Source organism: Lithobates pipiens, unplaced genomic scaffold, assembly GCF_037356315.1.
Source record: "Lithobates pipiens isolate NorthernLeopardFrog02 unplaced genomic scaffold, aLitPip1_a1.2 Scaffold_28, whole genome shotgun sequence".
NCBI lineage: Eukaryota > Metazoa > Chordata > Amphibia > Anura > Ranidae > Lithobates > Lithobates pipiens.
In genome coordinates this window covers 222,470,070-222,487,073 of record NW_027507789.1, presented here as the reverse complement: position 1 = coordinate 222,487,073, position 17,004 = coordinate 222,470,070, and the positions used below count along the sequence as shown (strand labels likewise).

At 46.1% G+C, this 17,004-nt stretch overlaps 1 protein-coding gene across 1 annotated transcript in view; it reads right to left on the bottom strand.

The window, feature by feature from the left end:
* Positions 1-17,004, bottom strand: part of LOC143936188 (protein spire homolog 1-like) — a 58,367-nt gene that overhangs the window by 17,435 nt on the left and 23,928 nt on the right. The window contains exons 5-9 of the mRNA XM_077460580.1: positions 10,332-10,391; positions 9,358-9,516; positions 6,775-6,855; positions 4,579-4,714; positions 4,304-4,425 (exon numbers count right to left, since the gene is read on the bottom strand). Coding sequence (XP_077316706.1) covers positions 4,304-4,425; positions 4,579-4,714; positions 6,775-6,855; positions 9,358-9,516; positions 10,332-10,391 — 558 coding nt within the window. The remainder of the gene's footprint in view (positions 1-4,303; positions 4,426-4,578; positions 4,715-6,774; positions 6,856-9,357; positions 9,517-10,331; positions 10,392-17,004) is intronic.

Below are 17,004 nucleotides of genomic sequence, written 5' to 3'. Positions count from 1 at the left end.
CAAAGACCAAAAAATGTCTGCTGTTCAGCATTCGTACTCAAAAGGTCACCAATTTATACCAAGGACTTGCTTTTACCAGATACTAGAGTGATAAAATTTTCCACGTAGAAATGAAGGAGCAGCCTGTTGGAGGGCCACTGATAGAAAGTGACCATATACATTCAGACACTTTATTAGGCACACCCGTTCAATTGCTAATCAGCCAATCACATGGCAGCAACTCAACACATTTGGTCATCTAGACGTGTGAAGACAACTTGCTCAAGTTCAAACTAGAAATCAGAATGGGGGAAGAAAGGGGATTTAAGTGACTTTGAACATGGAATGGTTGTTGGTGCCAGACGGCCTGGTCTGAGCATTTGAAAAACTGCTGATCTACTTGGATTACAGGTTTACAGAGAACGGTCTGACAATAAATCCAGTGAGCGGCAGTTGAGTGAACAAAAACGTCTTTCAGGAGAATGGGCAGACTGGTTCCAGATGATAGAAAGGCAACAGAACTCAACTAGCCACTCGTTACACCCAAGGTATGCAGAATACCATCTCTGAATGCACAACACATCCAACCTTAAAGCAGATTGGCCACGGCAGCAGCAGACCACACCGGGTGCCACTCCTGTCAGCCAACAGGAACGCAATTCACCCAGACTCACCAAAATTGGACAACAGACGATTGGATAAACTGCTTGGTCCGAGGTTTGGATTTCAGCTGCGGCATTCAGATGGTAGGGTCAGAACTCCAAAGACATGCTGGTAGGTTAATTTGCTTCTGTCCAAAAATTGGCCCTAGTATATGAATGGAAGTTGGGGACCTTGGATTGTGAGTTTGAGGGTAGGGAGTGATGTATGTGTGGAGTTCTGCGTAAATTGACGGTGCTATACGGGTACCTTAAATAATATAATAGATGAGTATCTTAATCAGACAATGTACGGGGATAGGGGCAATTGTAGACACTCAGGTTGAATTGGATGGACTGGTGTCTTTATTCAACCTTACTACGAATAATTAGGCTTAAACATGATAGTCTGGATCCATTCTGCCTTGTATCCCCGGTTCAGGCTGGTGGTGTAATGGTGGAGGGATATTTTCTTTGTACACTTTGGGCTCATTACCAATTGAGCATGGTTTAAACACGGCCTACCTGAGTATTGTGGCTGACCATGTCCATCCCTTTGTGACTACAGTGTCCCCATCTTCTGATGGCTCCTTCCAGCAGGATAATGCACCATGTCACAAAGCTCCAATCATCTCACCACTGGACAATGAGGTGTAGCACTAACCCCCAAAGGAGCTGCTGGTTTAATTTTGGGCTTACCGTTACCTTTTCGTCAATTCACATCTAGGGGTGTCCCGTGGTAGATGCCCAGTAACTTGACTGAAGACAGAGTCCGCATAAAGGGATTTTATTTGCAAATGTAGACAATGAACAGTCTCTTAAATTGGGATCAGAGGGTTAGGAAGAAAGTTCAGGTACTCTTATTGTCAAAGCCAAAAATTTATGAACTTGCTCACTTTGACTGTATCCAGAGAATAGTCATTCACAACTGGATGATCACTCAGGTTGGATAGTCCCTCTTTCACAAGGCCTAGCAGCCAACTAGGTGCTTAACTTAGGAACAAGTCTGCCACAGACGTTGTTGAACATACAAGGATAAGTCTCTGCCACAGATGTTGTAGAACATGTAGGAAACTAAACTTGTAGAACACTTGTGTGATACCTGAATCTTTCAGCCAGCTTGGCGATATAGAGACCGGATTCACTTTGGTACTTCAGCCATTCCAGGCTCTTGCTAAGAAACCAACCAGTACGTGGTCTTCTGAAGAGTCCTCCCCTGGAATGCTACGAATCTAATGGGTCTCTCCCAAACCAGAGATAGCACCCAAACACTTCAGAATCCTTTAGTTTCCTTGACTCGGGCTAGCCAGCCCCGAGACAAGTCGGGTGGATCCGCACCCCAGGCCATAGCCCTCCTGGGGGCTGGTCAGGAGGACCAGGACCATGAAGTTAGCACATCCTTCTGGACTGGAACCCCCAAAGCACATGACATCTCAAGTACCCTCTCCCAGTAAGCACAGCAAGAGCGCCACTCCCACTGGGCGGGCTCCGAGAGTAATCTTAAAGCACCCAACCAGACTAGTTCCATGCCTATCAGAAGAGACAATGCCCCCTGTGGCCAGGCTGATAATCCCATAGTCCAGTCAGACTGATGCTGAGGTCCAAATTTAGACAATTTCACCCAAACCAAACTGCAGTTCAGGTGTAACCTTAAATTTATAAAAACATAGCGCGTGCTCTTCAGGACTTGGCGCTACAGAGGTCACTGTCCTCCAGTGGCCTCCACACTCAACACATCTCATTCAATACAGCACCTTAGATATAGTGGAACAGGAAATTGACATGGATGTGCAGCAACTGTGTGATGTTAGGTCTCTATGGACAAACATCTTAGCATTGTTTCCAACACCTTGTTACATAGTAGGCAAGATCAAAAAAAATACTCAAGTCCAACCTATGTCCGATTATATGTCAGTATTACCTTGTATATCCCTGTATGTTGGGCGTTGTTGGATCTATGCCATGAAGGAGGAAGGCAAACAGGGGTCCTACCCGCTACTAGCAAGGTGTACATAATAAATGGTCCTCAATGGGACTTTTCTAAATCGTGTTTCATTTTTGCACGATTAGGAAAATGTGTTAGTCTGAAGACATGTTGACTTTATTGCCCATATGAACGGAGACATGCAGCACTGCAATTTTAAAGCTGAGCAAGCAAATGGCTCGTGAAAAGGATGAACACATACAAATTAGCCGTTGCACCTGCCAAAGGAATTTATTTTTGTCCAGCCAATCCTGAGATGTACACAGCTTGGACAAAGTGCACAGACATGAAGGGGAGGTAATCTGATCGCCAACGCAGTTAACACCAAGTCTTGCTCTTCCCCCAGCCTGTGATTGGACAGTTGAACAGCAGACCAATGACCTCATCTGACTGCACTATTAGCATTTGTCTTGAAAGTCAGCAAAACTGGTTGACTTCTTGTGCTGGTTCTTCCATTTCCCTTTGAGCTCTGCTGTATTGACTGTACAGGGACAAGATATCAATACCATGATAAAAAAAATCAGATACTTTCATTCCTTGTTTTTAAGCATTAAAGATGCATTGACTACGGAGCTGAAATTTTTTTTTGTTTCTGCCTGGCTTCCAGCTTTAATAGAAAAGCAAAAGGTAAAATCCAGAAATACTCAGATTTGACTATATTATGAGCAGTGGCGTAACTAGAACCTTCAGGGCCCCGATGCAAGAAACCATGAAGGGCCCCCCTGAACCCCAGCCAGGGCCCTTCCCTCCGAGTCTGGCGGTGGAACTCCAGGGCGTGGTCACAGGTATGACCCTTGTGAGCCCTGTAGTTCCACCACTGGCATCAGTTTTTTTAAATAATTTGTTTAAAATTTTTTAGGTGACCCATTGGGGGACTGTCCCTAGGCAGTATGGGGTCCCCGTCCCCAGAAGAGATGAGGTCCTTTCCCTCCAGGGCAGATGAAGTTACTGCCCCCAGGGGAGAAGAGGGTCCCTGTCCCCAGGGGGAGATGGAGGGGGTAAGTAATGGTGTGTGGGGGATGGGGTCCTCACTCACCATGACCAAGCTGCAGGCCGCGCACTCATCCATGTTGGCCTGGGCTACATCCAGTGTGCTGGATGGGTGATCAGCATATCTCCCAGAAAGACCTTTCATCATCTGTGTATGATGGGGGAGGAGGGGGGCTGGCAGACAAGCCTGCAGTGTCCTCCGGGGGGCTCTCATAGGGCTGCACTGCATCTGTGTGCTTAAAGTTTGTTTACCCGGGAGAAGTATGCAGTGCAGTGTGGGCCGGACTCGGGGGGGGGGGGGGGGGGGGGGGGGGGGAGAACAGACATCGGACTGAGTGGCAATGCATGGAGCAGGAGAGGGGTACTCTGAGGAGCCAGCCGAGGACACAGGTCATGCAGGGAATGCACAACTAAAGAGCAGCCAGTGCGATAGTCGAGCATGGAGCTCTGCTAGTCACCCTCCATCTCCAGCCACCCGTGTGCATGGTGCACTGGTACCCATAGCTGCCTATGCAGCTGCTGGCCATATATAGAGGGGACTGCATGGGCCACCTGCAGCATAGGGCCCAGTTGCGGTTGCGACTGCTGCACCCCCTATAGTTACGCCCCTGATTACGAGAAATACTATTGAGGCTGAACACCAAAAACGACCAGATAGTTCCCCAGAGATCTGGGTAATCTACTCCTCACCTTACTTTGGTCTGAGTTTTACCTCAAGCTGATGGTCTTGAAAATCAAAGGTTGGCACGTTCCACCTGGACTCCAGTCGGCATCTATAGTGAGGGAAGTCTGAAGGAATGGAGAACGGGCCATCTGCGATCCTCAAGTCTTCGTCTAAGAAAAAAGAAATAAAGTCCATCTGCCTTCCTCAAAGACCAACTTTAACCAAAAGGTTTGCATAGAAGAATGTTAACTGGATTATTCGCGTAACCAAAAGTGAAAAACACTGAAAATGGTGTAAAAAAATAAAATCTGGCGTGGACTTACCAAAACTCACCCTTGGAAAAGATTTTTTGCCCTCTGCAGATTTGAGTATTGACCTGGAAGATTTAATTTCAGACATCAGGAGTTCATGTAGGCTTGGCTCCTCATGTGGTTTCTCTTTCAGCTTACGTTCCGAGGCCTGAAACAAGATGGGTCTTTGCAGTTAATTGCTTTGATGAAGTTATCCTTTAAAGAGAAGGCCACCAAAAAATACAGAAATCAAGTTTTTTAAAGCTTACTTGCAGTTTTGTAAAAAACTTTCTAGTAAAGGCCCTTTGCACTTACTAGAAATGTTGATTACCTTAAAGAGTAAAAAAAAATAAAATCACATCTGACACTATGCTATGTTCACTAGCCTTAAAACCAAAGTTTTTTTTTTTTAAAGTCAACCCTTTAACATGGTTACTTGTTAAACCCATCAATAAGCCATTTACCACTTAAGTTTGGGCTCAGGCTCCCAACAGCTTGCCGAGAAGCTGAGCCAGGTGCCGGTCCACGCTTCTGGGTGAATCCAGTTTATATAAATCGCAATCTTTCCCCAGCCTAGACCAATTGGCATCAGCCAACAGCAGTCTTCAGCCCGCTGTCTGCTGAAAACTAGTTACAGGCGGGAATAAATGCCCTCCTGTGATCCACAGAAGTACAGCCAAACGCTCTCAGCTGGTCATCCAGCATGCTTGTCTGAAAAGCCAGCTCATCAGACCAGCTGCCATAGAGGCCAAACATCAAACCGCATTTAACCCAACTAATGTCACCTGACTAGGGGCCCATGTGTACTAGGCTTTATATAGGCTTGCAGCAGCTGTGGACAGAAGTCAAACTCCAACTAAAATATTGCTGAGTTACTGCGACTTTGGGAAAAGACACAAACCATATGAATGGAAGCGGTTTGCTATGAGCACCCCTCAGTGTTTGTCCCCAACACCTCTTTTGCAGAGCAGCTTAGCCCACTCAACCAGGGCACAAGTTGTAAGGGGTTCCGTGAGCAAAACTGTCTCAGCCATTGGTCAATGATCCCCTTACACTGAGTGGAACTGGCCCCCAATGTAAGGACCACTACACTGACCAACAAAAAAACATTTCTTTACTAAATACCAAACGGGGAACTACAATGGTCACTTTTTGGTGATTATTTTTATTACCAAAATTTTGGTAATACAGAACGGGAGTGTTAATGTTCACATATTATAACTATAACAATTGAATGAATGAAATACTTTTATAGTGCACAATGCGAACTGAATCGCCTTTAGGCGCTGTGGATCATAAGCTGTAGACTTAAGGGTTTCTGTTCTATAGATTGCACAGTGGCCAAGTGGTCACCACCTAGCAGTAGCAGCACTGAGGTAGTTGGTTCAAATCCCAACTGCCTGGAGTTTGCATGTTCTCCCTGTGCAGGTTTCTTCTGGGTACTCCCGTTTCCTCCCACACTCCAAAGACATGCTTGTAGGTCAATTGGCTCTAGTATGTTTTTTGTATGAATGTGAGTTAGGGAACTTAGATTGTAAGCTCCTTGAGGGCAGGGACTGGTGTGAATGTGTAATATATATGTGAAGCACTGCATAAAAATACCCAAATGAAATATAAATGGTTTGCTTAGACCAGGGGTTTCAAAACTGCGACCAGGGGGCCTGATGCAGCCCTTTACTTTCCTTTATCCATACGGGGCACTCTTCCACCCACCGACACCAACGGGGCACTCTTCCACCCCCTAATGCCAAATATGCATGGTTTAATCCCACTGACACCATGATAATTTCTACTCCCAATGGCCCCAGTCTAGCCCCCAATAAAGTCTGGTGGACAGTGAACTGTCCTTTAGAAAAAGTTGAGACCCCTGGCTTAGTGAAATAACTGATCTACTGGCAGAATGAACCGTAATAAAACTTGGTGGGAACTTTTCAAGTTTCATCAAGGCATTTTGTAGTAAATGTGTGCAGTGAATACAGCCAATAAGCTGACGTTCTCACCGTGTCTCCAAGTGGCACCCAATATTTTGCACAACAAGTCAATGAATACCGTTAATGCATGCTGCAGCTTCTCTTCCCAAGGTGCTACAGTCTTTACACCGCTTGCTTACAAATGGTATGTCTCATTTTATAACATGAAGTTCAGCGTATGAACTTTGGCCCTTTGGGAGTATTGGCAAGGAAGCAATGTCTGGAGCCCTCTTGGGGACCACACAGCCAAACTACTTACTGGTTTCAGCGAGCGAAGCAGATCCAAAATGACGACATTCTCCTCACTCTTGTTTGATTTGTTACTGGACAAGTCACTGTCCTAAAACATGGAAACTTAGGTTAGCATCCTATAACAAATCATTTCACTATAGTATTTCCCAGGAGGAAACACTGCACAAATAACTGCAGAACTAGAGGTGTGCATCCCAAATATCAAACATGCGTGCACTGACTACATTGTGCTCAGCCCAGCTTACTGTCTCCTGGTAGGCTCAAGTCTATCCCGCCCTGCAGGTGGTGATTACCCCCTTCCTCTTCTGCCCACTCCAGCTGCCAGCACCTCCGGTTGTAAAGTCAAATAAGGCACGCTGGGCGGGTACAGTGTTCCCATTGGCTAAGGAGCCTGCGGAGAAGCCTAGCAACTGTAGCCTCTGACTTTAGACACTGCATGGTTGGCAACCCAGGTGATTGGGGTGTGCCCAGGCACACCCCTGTGCATGCCTATGTACATAACCATTTGAGAACAATGAAGGGAAGGAACTATTCTACCTACATCACTTTCAGATACTTGCTTATGTTGTAGCTTTGTGTTATTGCCTTAAACATTTCAAAACACACATTTTCATCCAGATCTGTTGAGCTTTTACCTTAACCATGTAAAATAGACAAAATGGGCAAGAGATGGAATTCACAGATTGGCAGGGGCGTAACTATAGGGGATGCAGCAGTCACAACCGCAACTGGGCCCTGTGATGCAGGGGGCCCATGCAGCCTCCTCTACTTATGGCCGGCAGCAGAAAGGGCAGCTAAGGGTACCAGTGCACCATGCACACGGGTGACTGGAGGGTGACTAGCAGAGCTCCATGCTCGACTATCGCACTGGCTGCTCTTTAGTTGTGCATTCCCCGCATGACCTGTGTCCTCGGCCGGCTCCTCAGAGTACCTCTCTTGCTCCATGCATTGCCGCTCAGTCCGATGTCTGTTCTCCCCAGCCAGAGTCCCGCCCCCCTGAGTCCGGCCCACACTGCACACTTCTCCCGGGTAAACAAACTTTAAGCACACAGATGCAGTGCAGCCCTATGAGAGCCCCCCGGAGGACACTGCAGGCTTGTCTGCCAGCCCCCCTCCTCCCCCGTCATACACAGATGAAAGGTCTTTCTGGGAGATATGCTGATCGCCCGTCCAGCACACTGAATGGAGCCCAGGTCAACATGGATGAATGTGCAGCCTGCAGCTTTGTCATAGTGAGTGAGAGGACCCCATCCCCCACACACCATTACATACCCCCTCCATCTCCCCCTGGGGACAGGAACCCCTTCTCACATGGGGACAGGGACCCCCACCTCCCCTGGGGGCACTAACTTTATCTGCCCTGGAGAAAAGGACCTCATTTCTTCTGGGGACGGGGACCCCATCCTGCCTAGGGACAGTCCCCCAATGGGGCACATAAAAATAAAAATAAATAAAAAAAACTACTGATACCAGTGGTGGAACTACAGGGCTCACAAAGGTCATACCTGTGACCACGCCCTGGAGTTCCACCGCTGGACTCGGAGGGAAGGGCCCTGGCTGGGGTTCAGGAAGGCCCTTCATGATTTCTTGCATCAGGGCCCTGAAGGTTCTAGTTATGCCACTGCAGACTGGTCTCTAACAGGAGTGCATCAGGTTACCTTTGATGCCATTTCATAGCAGTTCAGGGCTACTAAAACTTGTTCACAGTATGTGAAATGGTCCCCGTTTCTTTCATGTTGCCCCTCCCCGTTTCTTTCATGTTGCCCCTCCCCGTTTCTTTCATGTTGCCCCTCCCCGTTTCTTTCATGTTGCCCCTCCCCGTTTCTTTCATGTTGCCCCTCCCCGTTTCTTTCATGTTGCCCCTCCCCGTTTCTTTCATGTTGCCCCTCCCCGTTTCTTTCATGTTGCCCCTCCCCGTTTCTTTCATGTTGCCCCTCCCCGTTTCTTTCATGTTGCCCCTCCCCGTTCATTCTTTGAATAGATAGGGCTTCGGAAAGGAAAGTCATGGTCTTACACGGAAGACTGGAAAAGCTTCAGTGCTACAATTGTCTGAAGTAAAATTGAACCACCAACTCAGCGGTTACAAGATTTGATGACAGTAAAGGTGACAATGCAGACTGATCTGCAGTGGTCCGTGTTTTTACCCTTCAGACATGATAGTCCTAGATGACTTGTCACAAATGAGTCCATGTTCTAGTCTGGCCCATGCCCTGTTGATCAATTTTGGGACTGGCAAGAGCCACAAGTAAAACTTACAGCAAAAAAAATACTAGTAATAGACTGCCAGCGAGTTCTCCGCTGAATTAGTTTATCCCTAACCCTTTAAATCCATTTAGCTCATTGGCAGTGATCTTTTGACTCAACCATGCATCACCTTCTACATGGAAGACTCATGCGGTCCCAGTTACGAATTCCTTAACCCGCTTCTGCAGGTTAAGGAATTATTTGTAACTGGGACTGCATGAGTCTTCCAAGTAGGGTGTTAAAACCCAACACATTGAGACACCCCCCCCCCCCCCCCAATTTTATCCTGACCATTTTTGCCTGGATTTTGGATTTACAACGTCTGATACCCTTTTGCGAAACTTACTTGGACTTTTCGCAGTGTGTACCGCTTACAGCGGATGTCCTCCATTAACATCTCATACGGCGCAAGTTGATACTCAACTGGTTGAGATTTGGAGCGCCGTTTGGAGCAGAGTCTCATGCCAACACGGAGCTCTTTCATTACACCTTTCCACAAGGCACTCTGCAACAAAAACCAACATTAATTGCTTTTTAGTCTGCACCAAGCCATTTGTACAGATATCCCAGAATTAGAGGCACAACAGCAGGGGGACTCCGCAACAAAGGACACCCTACTGGTTCTCATACTCCTATACTTTATTACCTGGACCAAGTACCCCCTGGGAAATAGGCATATGTCCTCAAATACCCAACTCATTCATATGAGCTGGAGAAAGGGAAGGGGCTGTGAATCTCTACATTCAGCAGCTGAAAGAATTTCGTTACATAGACATGCAGAATGACTACAACCAGACTTGAGACCATCTACTGGTTGAACATTGTAAATAAAGATATTCACATGCAATTGCTCATTGACCAGATAAAAGTTTTCTAGTCATGAGATCACAAACGTATCCCCCCCCCCCCCCCCCCAGAGGGACAACTGAAATACTTGAAGGAATCCACAATTTCAGGATTCAGGGACATTGACGACCAATTGTTGTGGGTGGAATAGTGTCTCCGTGGGAAAGATTTACCTTCTGCCCTGGTGAGTGGTGACCATTATCACTAACAGAAAAGGATGAGATCAATATACAGTTGTCCACAAACAGGACCCAAGGAGAAATTGACCAATATTCACCAGCTTGGGTGACCATTAGTATTTTCAATTAGCTTTTGAGCTCTCTTCCGGTTGTCTTCAAGAACAAAGGGAAACATCCCCCCCCCCCCCCAAGGATAGCCCTAAAAAGGCTTCTACCCACTCTAACCATGTATAACCGTTACCCACTATTTAAAGTAAAGGTTTTGATAATACAAATGCCTAAAATAAAGCCTTACCCAGTTCTCAAAAACTACAGAGTTATCGCTCTCCTCCTTGCTCTCCAGTTTCTTCAAATTCTGAGAAAAAAAAAAAAAGTTTAAGAAAGTTCAAACTTTAAAGGCTTATCTGGATTGAAGGCAGGCCTTAGTTGACTACAAGCTACTGCACTTCTGTATAAAGGCAGGAGAGCATGCAAAGGGAAGCAGCTTCAGAGGATGCATTGTCACCACTGAGGTGTAAGGCCATTTAGTATAGAATGTGGAAGGGTTACAAGTCTGGTTATTGACGTCTCTTAATTTTGGCAACCATTGTCTGCACTAGTCTACACTCCAAAGACATGCTGGTAGGTTAATTAGACCTTGTCTAAAAAATTGGCCTTAATATGTGTATGTGTATGTCAAGGTTGTATGTGTTTGTAAGCATGTCAGGACCTTTACGGGGTAAAGGACCACGCAAAAGCCACAGATGGACTCTCGTGGCAAGAAAGCGCCCTGAGGCGATTCAGTTTGCATAGGTAGCACTATACAAGTCACTCACTCACTAGTGAAAGTGATGGGAAATCCAAACAGTTGTCACAGAACAGGGGGGTGAAGAGTTTTTTTCCGGTGGGACATCTGTTCTGGTTTCAACTGTCAGATATACCCTCTTACTTTGCAGAGATCTTTGTTCCTGCCGAGTCTGGGAAGTTTAGAAAAAAAACATAGGTCCGTGAAAAAATAAACATAAATCAGCCAAAATCGGTCAGTTTCTCCGCTCTCCATATTGCCTTTTTTACATATTGTGATCACTATTTTATTTTGTTTTATTTGTACATGGTTTTTATGCAAATAAATGGCCATTTTTTGACCTACACCATTGGAGGCATTCTTCTTTCGGTTTAACATCTGCTAATGAGCTGGTTTGAATCTCCATTGGGCGATTGGTGGCCTTCCTTCCATCCTCCTGATTCCATCAAGAGAAGTTTGGATTTCCTGAGGTCATCGTGGACCACTCCATATGGATTGAGGGACTCCTGGCAGTCTGCTGCATTCTCTGCATGATCGTGTGTTCGCCCTTTATGCTCGCTTGACCTGGTGACGCCGACACGTAGGTCTACTGTCTCCGGTAAGAGTACCCATCTTTTTTTATACCATTGAAGTCATTCCTTCAGAGATCCACCAATCATTTCTAGCTTATTCACCACTGTGGTTGTGATAGACCTAATGGGACTAACTTTTTGGACTGATTAATGTTTATTTTTTTCACGAACTTATGTTTTTTTTAGGTTGGTTATTATATGTTGATGTTCATTTACATTTCTTTACATAACATTTGTTATGAACACTTGTTATCTATGCACTTTATTATACATTATCCTTTAAATCACCAGCGCTACATTTGACATCTTTGATCTTTCACATTTATGAATTGTCACATTGGTATGTAGCTGCTCCTTCGTGCTATCTTGCAGATCAGCACAATAATTTTTTTGCATATTTCAAAAAACATAGTACTATACAAAATAGGGATCTTATCCAATGCCTACTCTATCCAAAATGAAAAGTTTGGCTTCACACACATTTAAAGAGCACCTCCAGCAACAAGCGAAAGAAACGTGACCCGGTGCTACCTAGAAAACAGTGCGTCCATGTTAAAAGAATCTCTATGTATCCAGAACTAAGGCTTGGATCATATTCAAAGTTTTTAATGAGACGACAGCCTACAGTGGTCCGGCATCAAACATGTAGACTTCAGAATCTCCAGACTGCACATGGGGAGGACCAGGGCAGTCTTTAAAGCAGCTGCCTCATACTTGCCAACCATCCCTGTTTAAATTCCTTTGTCCCTTTAAGTTTTTGTCCCGATATCTCAGTGTGAAGTGATGGTACTAATGCTGCCCAACTCTGCCCTGTTGTGTACAGATGACTCACCTGCAGACCCTGTGTTTACATGTAAATAAACAGCATTCATATGTAAATAGCGGCGGCATTTATAAGTAAACAGCTGCGGCTGGTGGTATTGATATGCAAATAAAGGCAGCATTCATATGTAGATCACGCCCCCCTGCAGTGAGGAGAAGATGTGCTATAACCTCTAGCAACCAGTGAGCAGTATTACTGTACAGTAATCTCTATCAACCAATTAACCAGCAGAAATCATTTGCTGTAACCTCTAGCAACTAATTAGTGAGCATAATCTGTGCTGTAACCTCCAGCAACCAGTCAGTAAGCAGTAATGATATGCTGTAACAGCTGGCAACCAATCTCAATTGCTGCCTGATCTGATACAGTAAACTGATTTTAAGTCTAGCTGCTATTGTATGTCTCAGCTGTCGGAGACACCCTATATTTGACCACCCCCCCCAAAACAAATCATGCAGAATTACCTTTTTGAAGTCTTTTTGCATTGGTTAGGCACACCCTCTACCCCATCACATAATTGCTCAGTGTTGCCATGGTCACCAAGGGCAGTACCAACACACCTCATAACTACCCTTTCTGGTTTTATGCAGAAGCTCTTGGACACATGGGAGGTACAATGGCAAGAAAACATATGAACCCCTGGAGGTAAGTAGTTTTCTGCAGTTTGCCATAAAATGATAGAACAATGTGCTTAAGCTAACAATTCTAATTTCTTGCGTCTATTGAACAGCCATTAAAACATTTACAGTGCGGGAGGAAACGTTAACTGAACCCTTGGAGTTATTATCTGGTCGAACCCCCTTTGTCAGCAACGACTTCAACCGATTTTGGTAGCTCTGGATAAGACCTGAGCGTTGGAGCAATTTATGATCATTCGACAAAACTGCTTCAAACAACTCGAGGTCATTCCACAGCCTCTAAGGGGTTAAGGTCTGGGCAACTCCAAAATGTGCATTCTTCTGAAGCCAGTCTTGTGGATTTACTTTGATGCTTAGGGTCATTCTCCTGCTGCATCACCCAACTTCTACTGAGCTTCAGCTGGCGGACAGCCACCCCGACATCCTGTAGTATATTTTGGTAAACTTGAAAATTCATTTTCATCTTAATGGTAAGTGGTCCAGGCAAAAAGGCTTCAAAAGCCCAAATCCTAATATTCCCTCCACCATTGGGATGTTTTGATCTTGGCAAGCTGTGCCTTTGAGTCAGTGCTGAGCATTAGTCGTGAAAAAAATTTAACTTGCTTCAGTCTGCAAAACATTTTTCAAGATCGCAAGGTGCTCTTTGGCAAACTTCAGGTGTACAGCAATGTTTGAGAGGAGCGTCTTCCTCTGTTCTGCCATGGACACCCTGCCTGTTCAAAGACGACCACACTGTAGACCACACTGTAGACCACACTGTAGACCACACTGTAGACCACACTGTAGACCACACTGTAGACCACACTGTAGACCACACTGTAGACCACACTGTAGACCACACTGTAGACCACACTGTAGACCACACTGTAGACCACACTGTAGACCACACTGTAGACCACACTGTAGACCACACTGTAGACCACACTGTAGACCACACTGTAGACCACACTGTAGACCACACTGTAGACCACACTGTAGACCACACTGTAGACCACACTGTAGACCACACTGTAGACCACACTGTAGACCACACTGTAGACCACACTGTAGACCACACTGTAGACCACACTGTAGACCACACTGTAGACCACACAGTAGACCACACAGTAGACCACACAGTAGACCACACAGTAGACCACACAGTAGACCACACAGTAGACCCATGAACATGGATGTTTGCCAGTTCCAGTGATGTCTTCAAACCTTTAGCCAACTCGTGGGCTCTTTACCTGAGGATTCTTCGTTGTGCTTTGGAAGTCATCTTGGCTGGGCGCCCACTTCTACGGAGTGTAGCCACAGTACTAAACTCTCCATTTATAGACAATTTGTCCGTTGACTGATGGATACCGAAACCCCCGATTGCTTGGTATTCCTTTCCAGCTTTACGCTGATCAACTGCTTGATCATATGCTATCAAAGAGCTCCTTGCGCAGCATAATGCTTAACAGCAATCTAAAAGACTAAGTTAGACTTACCGGTGACGGTATTTCTAAGAGCCTTTCAGGACAACCCCGGAGAGAGTGTAGCTCCACCTTGTAATTAGGAAACACATGCCCACTTTAAAAACACCTCCTCTTCCTCCATGGCTTCAGTTATTGTGGCCTTCCGACGCTGGAAAATAAAGCACAGAAAGCACAACACCCTGGTAGAACTTAATACATTTACTAAGCATAACCTAGGGAGGGAAGTAACGGTTGTCCTGAAAGGCTCTTAGAAATACCGTCACCGGTAAGTCTAACTTAGTCTTTCTCAAATCGCCTTTCAGGACAACCCCGGAGAGGATAACCGAGAAACTTACCCTAGGGCGGGACTACTGCCTGCAGTACCTTCCTGCCGAAGGCCTGATCTGCTGTAGACAGTAGATCTAACCGGTAGTGCCGGAGAAATGTCGAATAACTGGACCAAGTGGCAGCCTTGCAGATTTGTTCAGGCGTTGCACCGGCCCTTTCAGCCCAGGAAACTGCCGTGGATCTAGTAGAGTGAGCAGCAATACCTGAGGGAGGTATTTCTCCTTTTGCTTTATAGGCTTCTGTTATAGCCAACTTAAGCCACCTACCCAGCGTACTTTTAGAAGCTTTCTCCCCCTTGCGTGATCCAGAAAATATCACGAAGAGGGCGTTTGATTTTCTAAAATCTTTAGTAACTTTCAGAAACTGTAATAGACACCTTTTCACATCCAATGTGTGAAAAACTTCCTCTCCTGCATTTGCTGGGGTTGCAGAGAATGTAGGTAACACTATTTCCTGCGATCGATGGAAAGCTGAGGATACTTTCGGTAGGAATGCTGGATCCGTCCTCAGTACCACCCTGTCCTGATAAATTCTAAGGAAGGGTTCTGTAATAGCTAGAGCTTGGAGCTCGCTGACTCTCCTGGCCGAGGTGATGGCCACCAAAAAGATTGTTTTTAAAACCACCTTCTGTAAAGAAGCTTCCTGTAAGGGTTCAAACGGTGCTCCCGAGAGACCCTGTAAAACTGTAGACAAATCCCAACTGGGAAAGTCTTTAAGGGCTACTGGTCTATTTCGAGCAAGAGCCCTAAAAAATCTAGAAATTAAAGTTTCTTTAGATAAAGTCTTTTCAAAGAAAACTGATAAGGCAGCCACCTGAGTCTTCAGGGTACTGGCTGTGAGACCCTTCTCCATTCCTTCATGGAGAAACTCCAAGACGGACACCGTGCTCTTGACCTTGAGTTCTCTAGAACTGCACCAGGAGTTGAACTTTTTCCAGACCTTCATGTAAATTGCCTGTGTAACTGCCTTCCTACTAGACAGCAGGGTCTTTACTACTTTATCTGAGAGACCTTTGGCTTTTAATAGGTCCTCCTCAGAAACCAGGCGGTTAGCTGTAGGAGTTCCACCTCTGGATGACTTACTGTCCCCTGGGATAACAGATCTTTTCTGAGTGGTAACCTCCATGGGGGCTTCGAGGCTAGGTTTCGAAGACCCGCGAACCAGGGCCTTTTTGGCCAAAAAGGAGTGACTAGTATTAAGTCTGTCCTTTCTTCCCTGAATTTCCTCAGTACTAGTGGAATTAGAGGAAAGGGGGGAAAGGCGTAGCACAGCTGGTAATGCCAGGGGTGAGCCAATGCATCCAACCCTATTGCTGCATCTCCTCGGTGAAGAGAAAAGAATCTGTCCACCTTTGAGTTCTGCTGGCTGGCAAAAAGGTCTACCTGTGGAACCCCCCAGGCCTCGGAGATCATCAGGAACACTTCCTGATTCAGACTCCATTCTGCCTCTAGCAATTTGCGCCTGCTTAGGAGGTCCGCAAACAAATTCTGAGAGCCCTTCAGATGCACTGCCGATAGTGAGGCTGTGTTCTGCTCTGCCTAGGCTAACAACAGATTGGCCAGCTCCATCAAGCTCCTGCTTCTGGTTCCCCCTTGCTTCATAATGTAGGTAACCGCTGTTGTGTTGTCTGACAACACCTGGACATGGTGGCCTCTCAAACTCTGCTGAAAGGCCACTAATCCCAGAAAGATCGCCTTCAACTCCCTCCAGTTGGATGATCTTTGAGCTTCCTGTTTGGACCAGACCCCCTGAGATGTCTGACCATCCAGATGGGCTCCCCAGCCCCAGGCACTTGCGTCTGTAGTAAGGCGCTTGTCCACAGGAAAGGTCCACACCAGGCCCCTTGAGAGATTTGCCTGGTCTCTCCACCACCAAAAAGCCCTTTTCGTCCTTGACGAAATTTTTAGCTGTTTTTCCAAAGGATCCTGATGGGACCAGCTTGACAGAACCTCCCTCTGAAGGGGTCTGGAATGGAACCTGGCCCACTGAACAGCCGGGATTGCTGCCGTAAGCAGGCCCAGAACTGCCATAGCTGTCCTGACTGAGACTGTCTGGTTGCTCTGTATCCGCTGTACAGCTAGCTGCAACTTTTCCTGTTTTTCCAACGGCAGGAAAACTTTCTGGAGAATCGAATTTAACGTATACCCCAGAAATTTCATTTCCTGTGAGGGGGTCAGGATTGACTTCTCTAGATTTAGAAGCCATCCCAGGCCCTCGAGGTGAGACTGGGCCCTCTGGAGATTGACTAGGACCTGCTCCCTGGAGTCTGCAAAAAACAAAAGGTCGTCCAGGTAAGGGACGACTGGAATCCCCTTCAATTTCAGGGGCTCCAAAGCCTCTGCCATAATCTTCGTAAAGACC